Source organism: Lepisma saccharinum, chromosome 30 (assembly GCF_977018435.1).
Source record: "Lepisma saccharinum chromosome 30, izLepSacc3.1, whole genome shotgun sequence".
NCBI lineage: Eukaryota > Metazoa > Arthropoda > Insecta > Zygentoma > Lepismatidae > Lepisma > Lepisma saccharinum.
The window spans coordinates 37,111,180-37,131,546 of NC_139258.1; the positions used below are offsets into that span (position 1 = coordinate 37,111,180).

The 20,367-nt window shown below is 36.9% G+C and overlaps 1 protein-coding gene across 1 annotated transcript in view; it reads left to right on the forward strand.

Annotated features, from left to right (window-relative positions):
• LOC145981786 (short-chain dehydrogenase/reductase family 16C member 6-like) overlaps window positions 1–20,367 on the forward strand; it is a 44,504-nt gene that overhangs the window by 19,283 nt on the left and 4,854 nt on the right. Inside the window, exons 2-5 of the mRNA XM_083115204.1 lie at window positions 5,780–5,904; window positions 9,892–10,002; window positions 14,932–15,093; window positions 17,969–18,051. Of these exons, the coding sequence (XP_082971330.1) occupies window positions 5,780–5,904; window positions 9,892–10,002; window positions 14,932–15,093; window positions 17,969–18,051 (481 nt within the window). The remainder of the gene's footprint in view (window positions 1–5,779; window positions 5,905–9,891; window positions 10,003–14,931; window positions 15,094–17,968; window positions 18,052–20,367) is intronic.

A 20,367-nucleotide genomic window follows, 5' to 3' on the forward strand; every position in this document is an offset into this window, starting at 1 on the left:
TTTCTCCCTACTGAAATTTTAACATCACCCTCAGGGGTTGTAATAAATTGCAATTGCCCACCTACAGGTAATTGGTAATAATTTAAATTATTGTTAAATATGTACAATATTTTGCCTGTCTCATCATCAATATCTGTAAATATGCTGTTCAGATGAATAATTAACAAGCCACTCAGTTTAGACTGCATATCAGGAGAGGCTTGTGGTGTTGGCAGCTCCATAATAGCCTGTTTTTTGAACCCTAACAAGTTCATAGGCATGTTTATTTATTTCAAATCATGCTCTGTGCTTGTGCATTGTTTGCCATTTTTCAAATCACAATGACCCCATGGTAAAGTATGAATGCCACATGATAAAATGCATCTCTTATCATCATGTGGGTCCAGAGCCACTTTTCTTACAATATTGCTAGTCAATAAGTGATCCACACTCTGAATTCTGGATTCTGATGTTTTGATTAAATTCTGGGATTTGAGACAATTTTTATAATCTTCAAATTTAAGCTCTTTTTCCACAGCTACTTTGCCAATGCCCTTGGCTTTTTTAGCAGCAACACCACTACATGTTTTAAAACTGTACATCTTGGCACCTAACCCAGCAAATTCCACAATAACATCACCAAGTGTCTCATCTTTTAACTTGCCAGGAACTTTTTTGTTGTGGGGTTGAATGTTCAAATGGCCTGGCAATTCACTGGTGTCAAAATATTTAAACAATTCAGGCTGTGCCATATCTTGATAAACATCTTCTGTTTTAATATCAAGAATAAAACTATCCGTGTCCATGTACATCAATTTTATATTATCACCATAAAAAGGTTTCAACACATCATAATACAATGTTAACATATGTGATTTGGCCAATTCCAATATTGCAGCCCCTACATAAATAGGTTTATCAAACTTAATTTTTGTTTTTTTCATGTTGAAAAGTGCCATATTTTCATCATAAATTCTTCTGTAATTGAAATTAGGCTTTGCAACCAATTTTTTGCTCAGGCTGGGGTCAGTAATTATTTTAACATCGGTATGTTTTCTGACATTTTCAATAGTTTTGCCATACACAGAATTAACCATCAATTTAAACAAGGCCTTATCAAATTGGCTTTTTGCAGATGTTCGAAGCTCTGTATTTGTATCAATGTATGGTTTCAACCATTTTGAGTGTCTGAACCTCAAAACTTTGCCAATTTTGGTCACTTGGACACCATGTTTCATCAGGAACTGGAGGTTCTTGTAATATATGACATAGCCCTGTTTTGCCTCCAGTGTCATCATGAGCTTCTTCTGTTTAGAGCCAGGTGAGCACTGAACCTCAGGAATTGGGGGCAGATCAGAAAATTTGTTGTGGAAATTTTTTGGAATTATCAGATCAACCTCTAAGAAGAGGCCATGTTCACGGTCATTAAAGTCCTGAAGATCCTCAATATTGAAATCTTCAACCCATTCAAGCCCTGCATATGGCAGTTTTTGCATCATCGCATGACCATAGAGGCTGTTGGCATCTACATACACTATATAATTTGATGACAATTCTGGATTATAATTGGGAATATGCTTGTTATTTGCTCTGGCATATCTCTGAGAACATTGCACTATGCCTCCTCTTATACCTTGCTCCATAAACAGATACATGTTCTGATCTTGGATCAGATCCAATGGCATTTTAGTGTTTAAAAACATTGCATCCCATGCTAGGCCCGGGGCACTGTAAAAATACACTGGGTCCAGTCCATAATTTTGCATCGAAGATTTTCTGAATGCCTGCATTATATCAGCTAAGAGGGTCACATCAAGTTTCAAATATGCCATGTGATAATCACCAAATGTCCGGCATTTTAAATTGTTCCACATCAATTGGGCATGGTGATAATCATCATCAGTGATTCCAGATCCTCTGATTTTGCTGTAAAACTCTTGTTGTGGTGGCAGGGAACATTCATCAAATTTAGAAAAATCTGTAACATAATCATATGGATATACACCCTTCCGCCTAATTAATTTCAGGTCCTGATTTGGAAACAATGCACGTGTGATTTTGAATTGATCATCAGATAATTGAGTGGCCAGTGTGGCCAGGCTAGCAGATAAAATTCTGTAAGAATCAAGAAATCTTATGTGAATAGGAACACCATTAACTTTAATTATTTTGCTAATAGATATATATTTCTCATCGTTTTCAGCTAAAATATTTAAATTCTGCTTGTCAAACCCCTCATATCTGATCAAATGATGGAAATCATAATTGGATGCTCCATGGCAAAATATGGGGACAAATCTTGGTCTCTTGATCTGAATATTACAGCTATTACACAGGGCCATTTTGAATTTACCATCTGTATGAGAATGGTGTTTCACCTTGATATTTGTATCTGAAAATTCAGAATCACATACCGGGCATTTTTCTGCATTGTTGAAATCTTCAATCTGTTTCTCTGTTAAAGGCAACATGGGTTTTGATTTTAATAAAATATTAGATGCTATGTCACGGCACTCATTTTCTATTCTATGTGCAAATATTTTGATGGCATCTGGCCCCATGTATGAATATTCTTTACTAACAACACCATCCTGTACAACCACATAACAAAAGCTGGAAGGTTCATGTAGCTGGTATGGTGTAATTGAAGATTCTTCAGGATCTGGATTGCAGGATGCAAGAGATTTGAGAATTGATTCAAAATCACAGACAATATATGCTGGGTGTTCCAACAAGGCTTCAAACTTTTTGAATTTGCAATTCTCACTTGGCATTGGCATCACCATATGAACAGGTTTATGGTTGCCACAGTATTTCAGATGCTCAATTAACTTGTTTTTGGCAATTTCTGCATTTACTTCCCGAACCCTATTTACCATTTTCCTGCCATCAAATACAGCTAAGCATCTTCTGCACAACTTGAATATTATATTGGATTTGTCTAGTTGTGTTCTCACTAAAGCTTCAAGATTATGTATCAGAGTGTAATGATATGTGCCATCCCCTTCAATTAAGAGCAAATCAATCGGAATAGCAGATTCATCATCAATTGTACTGATTCTGAGAGGTTCTATCGGGCAATTGCCAGTGGAACAAATAAATACATTAATAGATAATTGTTTGCCATTGATATGCCTGGCCTTTTTTTCAAATTTATCAATATTCTGAACAGATATTGGATATTCTAAGCCCTTCATTGCATCGTCAAAAAGATGTTCATGTTGTTTATAATAAGTTATTCTCTCAGGATTTCTTAAAACTGGAAACAAAGCAGCTAATATACACCACAAAAAGCATTTCTGGTCGGTATTTTCAATATTAACCACGGCTCTTCTGTTTTTAATATTATCAGGTAATGGCAGATATGTAGATCCTTGTAATGGGCTGAATTCAGAAATATTAACATATAACTTGTGTGGAGAACCGCATAGGCTCCATCCAGACTCTTTTGCTGCAAATTCAGTGTGTTTAATATTCAATTGATCCATCAAACTGCTTATTATTTTGTCCGAATTTGCATTTGAATATACAGGTACAGTTTCTGTTATGTGGGGCTGTGTAAATTTTGTGCCATTTGGTTTCTTATATTGAGTATACAATTTGAGGGACAGCTTATAAGAGCCATTTTGTGCATTTAGAATTGCCTGTATATCAGGTTTTTTACTGTTCAAAAAATTCTTAATGCCACATCTTGGCTCTGATACAAACCGATAATCCCTAAGTTGGGCATTAAAACTGCTATGGATGGGTGGTTCATAGCGTGGCTGCTTTGCAGGTCCAGCATTAACAGGTGCTTCATGCTTCCTTTTCAGACCAGATGAGGATGGTTGTGAGGGCAATGCTGATGACTGTACATAAGAATTACACTTATGCCATTTGTAATATGCCTTGCTTAATATTTTATGGCATCTTGGACACATTTTTGTGGCCTTTCTGCATTTCTTAGAGTTACAAATACGGCAATGCCTAGCCCAATTAGAACTAGATATATTTTTATTACACTGATTGCAATATTTTTGTTTTGGCATTTTTTCTTGTTGTTTATTATATAAGATTTTCTGGGCTTCAATTCAAAATTTTATACTTAATAAAAAATATCAGTTGGGTTCAGCAGTTAATGGCTGAGCTGGTGCTTTTATACCCAAACAACAGCAGTAACTAGGTTTTGGTGATAGTTTTGCTGATGTACAACACACTTCACCAGGTTTAAAACCTCATCTCTATATCAACTAAATACAATTCAAAATTGGATTTTGAACTGTGTAATAAATATTCTGTAAGTCTCACTTGTGTTTATATTAACAGAACAAGACAAAACCAGAATTGTATTCAGGATTGCATGTTTTCATACAAAAAAGCCATATTTTTGACAAGTTTATAAACAACAATCATACAGACACACACATGGCCGAATCTGTCTGAGCAGAGGAGAAAAAAGGTTTTCAGATCTGGGGGCTATCAACTAGCAGTAATTATTCTCAAAATCTCACTTGTAGACATATTATTTTGCCACATGTATTTCAATCTTAAATATTTTGTCAGGACTCGAACCCCGAGCCTTTTGTTTACAAGGCAACAATATTATCATTTTGCCATCAGGGGAGGCTTCACATTTTATGAGGACTTAAACCCGAACCTCCACACCTGAAAAATTGGGGTATAGGCCCCTCTTGCCATTGTCTTAAGTATGGGTAAATCTATCTGTTGAGCCCTCGTCTTTTCTACACTAGAAATTCAGAATTTCTTAAAAATCAGAGCATATCACACCTGAAAAATTGGGGTATAGGCCCCTCTTGGCTTTGTTTTAAGTGTAAGCAAATCTGATTGTTCAATCAAATAGCCTCTTCTTTTCTACACTTAAAATTGAGTTTATAATAGCACCAATCCCACTACTCCAATGCTTCCAAACTTCAAAATCCAATGGACGCTTGATTTTGAAATTCTTATCTCACGACCCATTTGCCGCACAGACTTTCTTGAACGTTTCCATAAAAAAAAATTTATTTCATGTTCGCGGTCTTCCGGAACGTTTCCTGAACAGTTCCATCTGCTTTAATTCGAGTGATGTACGTATGTCGCGTAGGTGGATTTGAAATTCTTAGTAAACTGTCATTGCACTTCAACTTCATTTTCAAACTTCCAGTACGACTTTAGGATAAATTTCATTTGTTCACAGCTTACTCTGGCTTCACCCCTTATTTCAAATTGATTAAACATGAAAAGGTCAGAAAATTATATGAGTAATCAGCTGTTAAAATGAGTGTAAAATGATTTGGGACACCCTATATATTGCAATAAACTGTTATATGGTAGATCTGTCGGCGCACCAATATTTATTTAAACCCGAAATCATTGAGTAACACACACACACCCATACATACTTGCATATACAGGGTGTTTTCGTGACCTTGTTCGAAACTAGCAGGGTGGATGGTGATGGAAACTGACCCAAGTACCAATATGAGATAAGGAACCTCGGTCCGGAAATGCACCATTAAAAAGTTATGAGACAAAACTATTTGGGGACGTCCTATGTCAGTGGAATAAGACAAGTGAAAGATGCTGCTTGTGGATTTAATACGGACGTTACTGCAGTGTATCGTAGCACATAATGACGAAAACGTTACAGTAGGTGTTCAAAATGGCGGTGCAAGTGCACTGCTGTATTACTGAAAATATCAAACCCGTTCCGTTATTGATCTGTACGTACTCTCATGTCACGTGATGTTTGTCTCGAGGACAAACAGATGTTTTTATAAAAATAAAAAGTACAAATATGCTATTTTCTTATAAATTTCAGGAGCACAGGAAACGGTTCAAACGATAAGAAAGAATGGCGGAATAGCATATAATTATGTTTGTGATATTTCTAATAGAGAGGAGGTTTATAAGCAAGCCACAAAAGTCAAGGCTGAAGTTGGTAAGGTGAGTTAAATTTTATTGATTTATTTCTTTTCATAACATTAAATATAGGACACATATTAAGCTTTCATTTGAAAAAAACATCGTTGGTATCGGACCGTTGATTTCAGAACCAACATGGTTTCAGAATCACATGCAGAACCGGCAATCGATGTGTGCGGACGAGGGCGATCAGATTGCTCTGACCCTAACATAGAAAGAGCGGCAATTGAGTTTCAATTTTTTTAAATTTTCAACATACTCCCCTGCAACTCCAATGCACTTCTCCCATCGGTGCTCTAACGCCTGGATACCTTGCAAAAAAATTCTTCCGACTGGTCCTCCAACCATGAGTCCACAGCCCTTATCACCTCAGAATCATCAGAAAATTTTTGCCCACAAATGTCATTCTTCAAATGTTTGAACAAATGGAAATCACTGGGGGCCAAATCTGGGGAATAGGGTGGATGGGGCAGCAATTCGAACGATGCATCTGCGACAGCGGCCCTCGCAATGCGTGAGGTGTTGACAGGTGCATTGTCCTGGTGAAGGAGCACACCACGGGTCAACATCCCACGCCTCTTTTTCTTGAAGGAATCGCGTAATTTCTTGATTAGGTCACTGTAGTATGTGCCAGTGATGGTTTGGCCTCTTTGTAGCTAGTCCACAAGAAGGACACCCTTGCAGTCCCAGAAAATTGAGGCCATCACCTTCTTGGCTGACGTTTGCACCTTGAACTTCTTCGTTGGTGGAGAATGTGGGTGTTTCCACTCCACGCTTTGTCATTTTGTTTCTGGGTCGAAGTGATGGACCCATGTTTCATCCATAGTTACAAATCTGGCAAGTAAATCGTCTATATCAGCACGAAACTTGTCAAGACGTTCTTGAATGATGAGCACTCGGGTGCGTTTCTGATCTCGGATGAGGTTTCGAGGGACCCATCTTGCAGCATTTTTTTTATTTGCAATTCCTGGGTAATTACGTTTTGCACAGTGTCATATGACAGGCCACACATCTCAGCAACATGACGGATAGTGACTCGACGATCCTTCAGCACGATGTCGTTGACTTTGTTAATGTTTTCAGCAGGCGCGTCGCCTGATAATGTTCGCATGAGTACGTAAACACTCATGTATATATCTTAAATTACGTACATATTAAATGCACACACGTAATCGAAAAAATACTATGTTTGATGTACGAGTATATACACATAATTTACTCTGAAAAGTATTATTTCATGTCTGATAACTTTTCTAGATAGTTGGTAACACTGACTCTCACGGTGTTCTACGGAGGGCGTTGAACACAATTGCTATGCGTGTTGCATAGAGCTGACAGCTAAGGGGCTGTTGGCCACTATACTCCGAAGATGTTCACTTCGCTGTGCGAACACTGATGCAAGCGGCAATACTTCTTACATTCGGCACCAGAGTGCAGCATATACAAGGCATGTCTAGGGGGACTCGAAAAGATCTGTGCTACATAGTTGCAAACTTTAGCGACAATTCGCTAAACCTGGCGGATTTTAAGGGGGCGAGGGACAATTTCCCCTAGGTCATTCTTGTATTACTTCAAATATAGCGTGATTTTTGGGGGAAAATTGTTGAAAAATAAATTGAACTGTTATTCTCGCTTTTTCAATTGAAGATGAAGTTACAAGGGAGAGGAGTAAATCTGCATTCAGTACAGTTCGCACTCGTATGCGAACCGTACGCGACGCCACTGGTTTTCGGTTTTTGGTGCTCCACCTGCATGTTCATCCTCACACGACTCTCTCCCACAATTAAACTCACGACACCATCACTTCACCATACTGTTTGAAGGAGCAGTGTCCCCTAGTGTCCACCAAGTCCTCATGAATTTTGGATACCGTCCACTTCTTCACAAAATATGTAATCACCGCTCTCACCTCAGTTTTCTCCATTCTGGCAGATTGACACAACTTCACGCAGTTAAACCCCTGTAAAAAGAAAACTGTACATTACTCACACTTGCAATTTAGCATGAAAGCATATAAAAATCACTAAACAATAACAAAATAAAAAAATCAATCATAACGTCATTCCTTTTATGTTAGGGTCGGAGGAACCTGATCGCCCCTCGTATATTGGATTGAATTTTTGTTATTTAGCGTCACTTTCCTTCCAAATTTGGCTACTTTCGATGATGAAGATAAGTGATAATATGATGAAATTGATGAAGGTGCACCCACAGAGAACGTCCATGTCCAGGCTGGGCCTCGAACCCGGAACCCTGGTGGTATAGTTTAATGCATTCACATTCAACTTATCACTGTAGAACTCAATGAGGAAAATATATTGAAGCTGCCATGCATTTCTTAAAACCAGAAATTGTGAGGAACTACAATTTTTGATTTTTCCGTTTCTAACTCTTCATATCCAATTACTAAATAGAACTAGCATACGTTCATACGTTACCTATGAAAGCTACAAATTAAGGAAATAGTTTATGTTCTGGATATAATACGGTCTATTAAATCAAGATTTAAATCAAGTGATTTATTTTAAAAAAATCACTTTAAATAAATAATTTATAGAATAATGTACGTACATAAGTATTTTGTAGATCACTTTTAGTGAAAGCACATTAATCTCGTTATCATTCATTGTTGTTTATTACGCTCTAAGAGGAAGAGAAACGATACAAAGCTCATACGAAAGGAAATGTAATATGTAAACTGCTAAACACACTTACATTTCTCTGAATTTAAAATTCAATAATTTTATAGGCAAAAATAGCAAACATTTTATGTAGAATAATATACAAAATATTAATAATGTTAAACTGTAAATAGTGTCATTATCATTCAATTGTAAATAAACATGGCAGCTGATATTATGCAAACTATCATTACAAAAATGCCTAAATTCAGCTACGAAGACTATACAAAATATTTTAAGTTACAATTATATACAGAGCATTCACTGACATACGCTACGAGACTCAGCGGCAAGCGGCCCGGCATCAGCGCTTGTCTTTCCCGGTGAACGGGTCCGCGACAGGTAGAGTCGGCAATTAAAATTACAGTTTTCATATTGTGTACTAACCTTGACTACAGAAGGTGTTGAAAATGATGTCCCTCTGCTGCAACACATTCCTGGCATCTTCGAAGGAAATTGGCATTTACACGTGCAAGTTCGTCTACTGTAATTCTCGTACAATAGTCTCTTTTAACTCACGAATGGTGTACGGATTGTCTTTGTATACTTTATTTTTTAGATTTCCCATTTTTCTTTCGAGGTTTAATATAGTGGTCCTATGTGGAACGGGAACACCAGGAAATTTCGTTGCAAAACGTCGTCGCACTTCTCCACAATTCCTCTTTCCGAAGTAACACTCGACAAGATAAATCCTTTGTTGTAATATAAACTTTTGTGGTGCCCTATTAAGCCACAATCTTCAACACAACTTCTGAGGGATGATTATACTGGCGTCAGTCTGCAACGTCAACAGAAAGGGAAAGAGAGCGAAGGCAGGGAGAGCGAAAAAAACAGACCGTAGCGTGCGACTGTCGCGGACCCGTTCGCCGGGAGAGACAAGCTCTGATGCCAGACCGCTTGCCGCCGAGTCTCGTAGCGAATGTCAGGGAATGCTCTAGTACATTCAGAATGTTTTATTTTCACTGGAAGAAAAGATGCTGAAAGTATTATAGTATCATTAACACACTCAAACATTTTCATAGTAGGTTCATATGTACAATATCAGAAGCAGAAGAATATATATTTACATATAATTTTATATTTGCTATAATCAAACTTTTCAAATATTTTACAGGGCGTTTTATCAGAAAAAAAGCCTTTCTATATTAAAAAAACATACCTATATGTATGGTGCCAGAAACCATACATGCAATTTTAATCCTGTTTTAAAAGAATCGATTTAAATTAAAAAAATCATCAAAAATGTTTTTTTTAAAATAAAAATCCTGATTTATTTCCACCCTGATTGTAATATTAATTAGATTGATTTGGCAATATATTTTTCTAGGTGTCTATGCTCATCAACAATGCTGGAATTGTGTCTGGAAAGTCGTTTCTGGAAACTCCTGATGCTTTGGTGCAAAAGACATTTGAAGTAAACGCGCTTGCACACTTCTGGGTAAGTAATACTTTTCTTGTAATCATCTACAATAACAACTATAAATTGTGATTCAAGGTGAAGAAATAAACGTGACATGAGAGAGATTTGGAAGAAAGCGAAGTAACATTACTTAAATAGGAACAGAGATTAAAATGGTAATTATTAGTCGTTGTTAATATATTTAGACATTTTAACAAATTTCAACCTATAAATGACATGAATAAGAGTGAACATAAAATATAGGAAAACATGCATTTATTGGATATTTTTATTGGAATGCTATGTGTTTACATTCGAATAGAAGGAAGAAAAGAAAGTAAACATACGGTATATTAGATATATAGCTGCATTTTTATCAGTATTGTAAATTGTACTATGAACTTATTATTATTATTATTATTATTATTATTATTATTATTATTTGATGGTCGTTTCAGTGTGAAATGCTCTTTCTACTGTAAATTACGGAGAAACCCTGTGTGTTATGCATATACCAGAGGTAATAATAATGCATTATTAATATAAGGTAAACCGGGGTATTAAGGACCACGGGGTATTAAGGACCGTGTGCTAGAATTTCGTAAAAAGCGCAAAGAAATGTGAAGCGGCTGGTGCACAGCCTGTGATCCTTTTTTGTTTGTGTAAATAGTACCCTGCACACAAATGGCGCGTAACCTAACCTAACCTAACCTAACCAGCCAAAAGGCAGACGCGCGAAAACGCCATAAAGAACTGCTGAGCTGCTGTATGAAGTTAAAAGCGCATCCTGGAACGTCGTCTGCACTAACAGCTGCAGAAGAATCACAATTAGAGGAGTGCTTCATTCTATTTCCTCAGTGGGGTTTTGGAATGAACATACAAGACTTGTGTGGCGTAGTTCAAGATTATTGTGTTTCGAAAGAGAAGGACGTACCATTCAAAAGCGGACCGGTCCTTGATACCCCATTGGCTGGTCCTTATTACCCAACAAAGGGGCAATTGGGACCATACAACCTACCTTTCAATTCATTGTTGTTTTGGCCTTTCCATTATATTCCCACTCGTTTGTATTGACATTAATGTAAACTAGAAAATATACATTCCAGAATGCATCCTGTTTGTGTTTTCTTGAACAGCTCCTGATGAATTTCTTCAATTTAATAGTAATTTGGTGGTCCTTAATACACCGGTTTACCTGACTGCATTTTCAAGTTTCAAAATATAAGGCCCTGAAAGTGGCCCCTGTATTAAAACAGTTTCCTGTTACCTGTTACAAAATAACTGTTCCCTGATATTATTGGGAGTGAAGTATAAAATGGCACAGATTTAAATGATGGGATTCAATAAGCCCAATATATTTTATTTTTATTTTTAGTTGTTGTTGTTATTTAATGTGTTCCTTAAATGATAGGATATGATACATAGGACGTTGTCAATGTCAAACTAGAAATGAAGTAAAATGAATGGCCTTTTTGACGAAAAGTGTGACAGACGTGACCTTGACCGGATATGATGTCATATTGTACTCAAACACGAGGCAGAAAATAATATAATGGCCTTCTCTGGAAGACAAATGTACGGATATTTCTGAAGATTTTGTGGTGACTTAAAATTGCTTATCAGCATAACAACATCAAGTTGACAAGTGTGCATCATTTTAGGTAAAACGGAAATTCCCATTTTGCGTAATCCAATTTAAAGGAAAATATTTTAAATGAGGGAAATCCTAGTCAGTAACAGGGGAATATTTTCTTAGTTTTATAATAAGAGCGTCTTATTATAATTGATTATTGTTTATCTTTTTATATGTCTGACATACTGTATGTATGAAAATCATAAGTGTTGTAAACATTCCAGACAAAAGATTTCAGGGCCTCCCCGATGGTGCAGTAGTAGTGTCGACGCCTTGTAATCAACGAGTCCCGGGTTCGATACCCGGTGGAGGTACATAGTGGTTCGGATCCCACTTTAAACTGTAGGTCCAGTTCCGATTAGCCTTGCCGTGCAAGAAGTGGACTTAAAACACCAAATCAATTAAAAGATTTCAGTTTCCCCTACAAAATATTGTCATTTGCTTGTACAAGTTACTTCCAATATTCTATTGGTTGAGTGGAAGATTGATTGAGTTGCTGTTTCAAGTCCGCTTTATGCACAGTAAGGCTAATCGGTACTGGACCTACAGTTTAAATGGCACTATGTGCCTCAACCGGGTACCGAACCCGGGATATATTGATTACAAGGCGACAACGCTACCACTACGCCATCGGTGAGACCCTAGCTGAGTGGAAGAGAAGGCATTAATGCCTTAACTTCGCCATGTGAACAAAGTCGGAAATAAATAAAAAAGATTAATCTTCTAGACATGAATGGCATATACCACTCTCCGCTGATATTCGTACTGAAGCTGGAATCTGATGCTTGTAGTATCTTATGTCTTGTGCAAACTACAAGGTCATGGGATATGTATAATTACCTTATTCTCTAAGCAGTGAGTCCTCTGTTGGGACAATTGATTTCTGAAAACAAGAAGGTCTTTACTCCATTTTACCAAAAATGTAAAGCTGACCTCCGTGGCGGATTGGTTAGCACAGCGTGCTGAGACACCAGGCGTCCCGGGTTCGGTTTGGCCATTGGTGTCCTTTGTAAGTGTCCCTTCATCAAATTCATCATTTCATCACTCATTCACATCGTCGCGATTAGCCAAAAGGGGCAGAAAAGCGACGCTAAGTAACCAAACGTAATTCAACAAAAACGCGGAATATGGCCTTCTTATTTAACCCCTGCAATTCTAACGATTCTGCGCTGATGGTGTGATTATGTGAACATCAAAAGGAATCAGCTATTCATGAATAATTGAATTGAATTGGTGTTTTAAGTTCACTTTATGCACAGTAAAGATAATCGAGACTGGACCTACAGTTTAAAGTTGAATCCGAACCACTATGTGCCTCCACCTTCAACCGGGTATCGAACCCGGGACCCCTTGATTACCAGGCGACGTTGCTACCACTGCGCCATCAGGGAAGGCAAATAATTGATTGAAGACTCCGGTGCAAGAAGCAGACAGCTCCACAGATTTGTTGCGTAGTAGGAATGGAAAAGGAGTTGTGTTTCTGCCGGCACATCATCGCAGACAGCTCCTGGAGCAGTCTGGTTCTTGCAGCGGCTATAGTTCAGTGTTCGGCCACTCGGAGGCGTGCAGCAGTTGCTATCGAGATCGCACACTTCAATATGTATGTTACCGTTGCTTCTAGCTATTGCACGTGAATACCCCTTACTTCTTTGGCATTTCATTCCTTTATTCAGTTTTTCGTGTCTCCTGAAAACTTTTATAATTTGGATTTGTCTGGTTATTGCACCGGTGTCTTCAATTTCCACCATGCACCCATATCTTGCCATCCTGTAAAGACGAAGACATGAATCATACCATTGGAAATAGGCTTGCGATTATATTATTGACTGAAACTTCTATTATGCCCATAGGAGTGCGCAGTCTAAAATATTTGGGGGTGCCTTAAGGGGAGTTTTAATTGCTTATCTGGACAATGTTAGTATAATTGTCGTAACCTCAAGCTCCTTTTTCACAGGAACTATTAGGTGTCTGAAGATGAAATTTTGTCATTATAGTCGTTATCATATCGCCTTAGCACAGTTTTTATCACTTTGACAATATTTATATTATTATAATAAGAAAGTAAACAATTTAAAATCAATATTGGTACAGATACAGCATGTGGAAAGCTAGGATGAGATGAATCTTTCTCATTAAATATCTCTGTAGATTGCTTTCCCACATTTTATATTGAGCATTTCTTCATACAATGTAATGTTACGCCTGGTCACTTGATAGGCGTAACTTGGCGGACACTTCCTGGTCCCCCAAAATTTCAGGTTTTACAAAGTTTACAAGTTAATGGCACTTTTTAAACCTCTTAGGACCTGAGGAACAAAGTAGTATAGAGTATTTTTTGTGATTTAGAAAAATGCAACGGTGATGGTTATAAAGGAAAATAGTTCTAGATGTGATGTAAACTTTCCGATTTTGCCCCTCCCCCCTGAAGTTAGGCCCAAAGTTACTTCCATAACTCTGTACGATTTATAAAATGAAACTATCTTATTTACTACGTGATAACTGATTGTTATAGCAAGAAATATCACATTGTTTAAGAGAGAGAGAGAGTGTGTGTGTGTGAGAGAGAGAGAGAGAGAGAAAGAGAGATAGAGAGAAAGAAAGACGATCATTTCAAATGAAACTAAATGCCTTACAATTTTAACACGAATATTATTTTCATTATTTTAATGGCATTTTAACATTTCTTTTATCTTTTGAGAACACATTTGGAAGTGCCCAAGCACCCCTGGCACCACTTGTCTGCACGTCAATGATTATGCACAAGAAAACATAACACTACACTATATGCTTCACAAATTTATACCTATTTATGTTCAATTTTTGGTTAAAGGCCTTGAACTTTAAAAACTGCACCTAAATGTAAATACAGTAGAGCGTCGATTATCCGAACGTCGGTCAACCGAACGACCGCTTAACCGAACTGTGTACTCGCTTACTTTCAGATATCTGTAATGAAAAAAGTACGTGACTTAGCTGCTCGTAAGCGTGTAGGCTTGCTTAGACAGACCAAAATAAAGGATTTTTTTAAACGTTAATTTTGTGTACTGTGTGTATTGTTCATGCAAAATGCGTATGTAATATGTACATATTTTTGTTTAATAAACTGTACCACATACTATATATTCCTACTAAAGTTGCCTTTGTACGTTACTTTGTAATACATACTTAAAGAGATGCCTGTTTTTATGAATAAATTTACTGTACAGTACTTCTTTTTGGCAAATAAACATGTACAGTTCGATTATCCGAACAAACCAGTTTTCCGAATACCCATGTCCCCCAATTACTTCGGATAATCGACGCTCTACTGTAACTCAATATTTCTTCATTTTCAGACTACAAAGGCTTTTCTTCAAGACATGATAGAGCAAAAGCGTGGTCACATTGTCACAGTAAGCAGTCTGCTTGGACTAATAGGTTGCCCTTTTCTCGTGGATTACACTGCCTCAAAATTTGCGGCTGCTGGATTTGATGAAGCTCTTTATTTGGAATTACAGGTGAAGTTACAATATTAGCTATTCTGAGTTGTTAATTTGTTAATTGAAGCATTCCACCGAATAACGTTGCAGTGAATGCGAGAACAACGGATAAAACCTGTAGTATGTTACTGTACTACAATAGAAAGAAACATAAAACCTTATGCAAACACAGTAGCAATCTTTGGGCAACATCCGACCGTATGGCTGGCCAGCTTGTAGCCTGTAGAAGCAGGGCCGCAGCATGATTTTACTGGTATAGTCGACGCGCTAGCTACGTTAACGAGCGGCTGGCTTTGGAGTCGACGGAGCGCGCCCACCAGCTCCAACAATACATTCCCCGCACGGTTCAGACTCCACGTGGACTAGACGAGCAAAATGACAGCTGCGCCAGTTGGCTGAAGGACTCCATGTGGAGTAGACGAGCAGAATGGCAGCTGCGTCCACTGGCTGAAGGTTGAGTGTGATTGGAAGAAAACAACTCGCCCACTGTTTATCCCCACCCACGTTCGTGGCGGCATCTCGCTTCAGATCTTACACGTTAAACAAGTACACGCGTCAACTATAACTCAGCACATTCCCAAAAGTGGCATACAGCGTTATTCGGTTGAATGCTTGAATTAAAATAAAGGAATATGGCGAATTTAGAGTAATGTTTACAAAACTACTACACAAAAAATTAAATATTAACTATTGAAATGTTCTCTTTCATAAGCAATTTCCCTAGCAACTAACTAACTCTCTAGCCTTCTTGAACCCGAAGGTTCATGGCTGCAGCAACACAGGCCATCCATCTGTCCCTATCCTGAGCAAGATCTATATACACTTTTCCATCCCTACCAATTCCCTTTAGGTCCATCTCAACATTATCCCTCCATCTTCGTCTTGGTCTTCCTACAGGTCTCTTAGGTTTCCCAACAAGAATCCTGTGAACTCCTCTTTCCTCTCCCATTCGTGCCACATGGCCTGCCCATCTAAGTCTTCTTGATTTAATCATTCTAATAATATCTGGACATAAATACAAATTATGTACTTCTAAATTATGTAACCTTCTCCACTCACCTGTCTCCTCATCCCTTTTAGGTCCAAATATTTCCCTGAGGATCTTATTTTTAAATACTCTCAATTTATGTTCATCTTTCAATGTAAGGGACCAAGTTTCGCATCCATATAATATTACGGGTAAAATTACTGTTTTGTATATTTTAACTTTTAGTTTCTTAGATATTAAACGAGAAGACAAAAGTTTATGAAGAGAAAAGTAACATGCATTTCCTGAATTAAGCCTGCTTTTAATTTCCTCTTTAATATCATGGCAACACATGTACATTTTCATCTCTGCTAGTTAGAGATGATATTATCCTCAGTACCCTAACAATATAATCAATCTTTCCTTTATTATTGTTGAGTTTCGTTTGAGCCCACGTTTACGCACAGATAGGCTCATTGGAAATAGACTTATAGCTTAAGGTGGGATCCGAACCACTATGTGCCTCCACCGGGTATCGAATTCGGGACCCATTGGTTATCTATTATTATTATTATTATTATTATTATTATTATTATTATTATTATTATTATTATTAAAGTCACTGATGTAATTGACTTTAGAAACTACAACAGCTGGAGTCATGATGCAGAGTGAAGTCTCATTAACTATTAAAATAGAAACAGGGGTGAGACAAGGGGATGCGCTGTCCACTTCAATTTTCATTCTTGTGCTACATGATACTATCGGTCCACTGCAAAAACGAGGGAGCATGTTCTACAAAACAACTCAGATACTCGCTTATGCTGATGATATTGTGATAATATCACGGGCCCTTGCAGATCTTAAAGGCACTTTCTTAAAGATAGATAGCAAATCTAGAGAAACTGGACTCTTAATTAATTAAACCAAAACAAGATGAGAATGTCCAGATCGCCAACCAGATGAAATCCCGTGGTTCTGAATGTAGGCACATACTGTATTCAAGGAGTTTCCACTTTTACCTACCTTGCAGCCCTTCTACATAACAATATAGAAGAAGAAGAGACAGAATCCACAGAATCCAGGCTGGAAACATACAATATTATGCACATGTAGAATTATTCAAGTCCAAAAGCCTCTCCAAAAACACAAGATGAAGACTATATAGGACACTCATCAGACCGGTGATAGCTTATGATGTAGAATCCTGGACACTTGCATCCAAAAGCAGAAAGCAAGATAATGTGCTTTGAAAGGAAAATCTTACGAAAAAATTTGGCCCCATTAAGAATGAAGATGGATCCTATAGAATTATGAATAACATGGAGTTGATCCAACATGAGCATGTGGGGAGATACATCAAATCACAACGTTTAAGATGGACAGGACATCTGATGAGATTGGAGGAGGACAGGTTACCACGATTGGTATTAAACCAGAAACTATGGGGAACAAGGCCGAAAGGAAGACCGAGGGGAAGATGGATCGATGCGGTTGGGAATGATTTGAAAAGGATGAATGTGCTTAATTGGAAGAATGAAGCTCGAGACAGAACGAGGTGGAGGAAGATTGTTTTGTATGCCAGAGCTCACCAACGGCTGTAGTGCAATAAAGAAGAAGAAGATGTAGTAGTTGAGTAACGTACCAAGGAAAACAGAAAAATATTATATGATAGGAAGGGATTATAATGTATTTTTAATTTAAAATAATTCTGGGAATAGAGAAAATTATAATCACAAACACAACCATCCCATTCACTTGGGCACATTAATGAAAATTTTGTATTGAGTAATTCTTAAGAATAAAATAATAATAATACCTTTTCTTTATTATGCGGGCGAGGTTAAGCCTAGGGCTGTTCTGCTACCTAACCCTTGTCAACAACACTACAATGCTTGTATTATCAACCCCTTTTTCTATTTTCAGGCTTGTGGTCACACTGAGATTTTCACAACCTTAGTTTGCCCTTTTGCTATCAATACTGGCATGTTTGATGGTATTACAACAAAGTAAGTATAATCGGCTATATTATTACTTTATCTCTATCATTCTTACGTTTCGATAATGTCCACATAATCAAGAAACAGAGGGAGAATTCCCATGCAGTACATACACTCTTTTCCTTCATACGTTCCTGTAGACTTTGTTATCTGATGACGGAGATTAATATCTCTTTCAGATTTTGAAATAAATGGCTTCCTTCGTATATCAAATTCATTGTTGTCGATATTCATAACGAATTTGGTGCAGCGGTTGCTGATGTCTCCAAATTAGGTTAAGGGCAACTAGGAAGAAAATGGAGTACTCGTAATAGAGAGAAAATTTGATCAGTAGTTACACATACTTATTGGAAACCCCCATTTTCTAACAAGTATGTATAACTATTGATCTAATTTTCCCTATAACCCTATTTTTTCGTACTAGCTCTTCACCTAATTCAGATCCACCAGTCGCCGTGTTATCACTAGCAGTCATTTTTCATATTCACGTCCTTGATACAATATAATGTCAAGATTATCCTGCTTGTTTATATTCTAAGTTACCCTAGTTTGGTTCATACTTAGTTATAAGAAAATAATTTCAACGCTACTTACTCTCAAATTCCAATCCTGTGTTTTTCAATGTTTTAATTCTATATGATTGCCCATATCTCATTTCTTAATTCACTTTTCCATCATCATTTCATCAATCTCAATACTTTGAATAATTGAACTGTGATTAAAATACCATTGTGTGTTAAATTTTTGTTCAGTATAAAATTTTAATGTCTAATAATTTTACATATTATACATTAACTCTTTATAATTATATTTTAAGACTAACAAAAATCTCATCATCCTCTGTATAATCCATAAACGTGTGAAGATGATTCCTGGAATTGTGAGCAATGTTGAATGTTTATTCATTTTATCTTATGCCAGTGACATGGTCATGAATGGTTGTAGTATTACACATTTTTTCATTGTTAGTAACACATTTTTGCAACTTATACGGTTACTCAACGAATCTTGACATACATATTGGACAATATTGATGTAAATTGGCGATGTTCATTTTCCCCGTCAATTCATATATGTGCAAATCCTTTGGATTCAATCACTCTCTTCCATTGGTAACACGATTAAACTTTGTTTCCATGACAGAAAAAAAACTCTTCATATGCTGACCAAGACAGTCTATAATTCAGTTTTAAAAAAACACTTAACGAGATTTTTAGTTTGGTTTCAAGTTTCAGGAAGACCCTGATAGAAGGTTGAAACGTCACGTTGTTAATTGTTTAACTTTTTTGCTGAAATATAGACTGTCTTCGTCAGCATATGTGGTGTTTTTCTCTCTCCCATTTCTTTCTGTCCAGCGTAAACATTTTTAATTTTCAGTTTCCTAATTTTCTCAGGCTCTTTTCTGTCCCATGTAGTCATTCTCTCGCCTCGATCCTTATTTAGTGGGAGCCTGTAATTTCACCTTTCATTTTAATTTTCTTCTCTCCATTTTAATTTTAAAGCTTTAACTGCAATCGTTACATTTGCTTCAGTAAAGTTTTCATACAGTTATTTTTACATCTTACGTAATTCATTGTCCATCTCGAATCTTAGCTAGGACCACATTTCTTCCTCACTTCAGGACATTTTCCCAGATTTCTTTAGAATTTATTATTTACTCTTTGTTAGCACCTAGGTCTCACTCGCATCACTTAATCATTAAAATACTTCTTGCAGTTTTCATTTACTCCCTAGAGAGGTGACGAGATTCCAGTTGTTTATTCAGTCTCTGAATATATCATTATTACTAGCTAGATTTAATTCAGATATCTAACTTATTTTACTACCAAATTGGATATTCTAACTTGAATATGGGTTAATTGTAATGTATTTCTTATAATTTTCGTAAATTAAGCTTTACCCAGGTGTATATAGAAGCTAATATTTTTAATGTTCTCATAGGGTCTGAAAAAAATTATAAATAGGCTATAGCTATTGTACTGTATCTCTTGCTATATGTGTCATTGTCATCAGCATATGTCATTATTTATATTAAATAATTTTATGGTTCCTTTGTATCTAACCTGATTCTGATTGCCTAGTTACCTTCTACAGAACTCTATTAAAGAAAGTGCAATGTGGTGAATCGCCTTGCCACTATCCAACAGTTATTTATATGTTGTGCCAGAGAACATTATTGTTATATTATTGTTAACATCGTTCATGAGAATCTTTCCTTCCCCTCCAAAATAAAAAGAATCTACAAGGCGATGCTACTGCTTAAAGGTCTCAAAGGAATACACTTCATATATTCCTAAATCTTCAGTTGAGACACTAAAATATGAA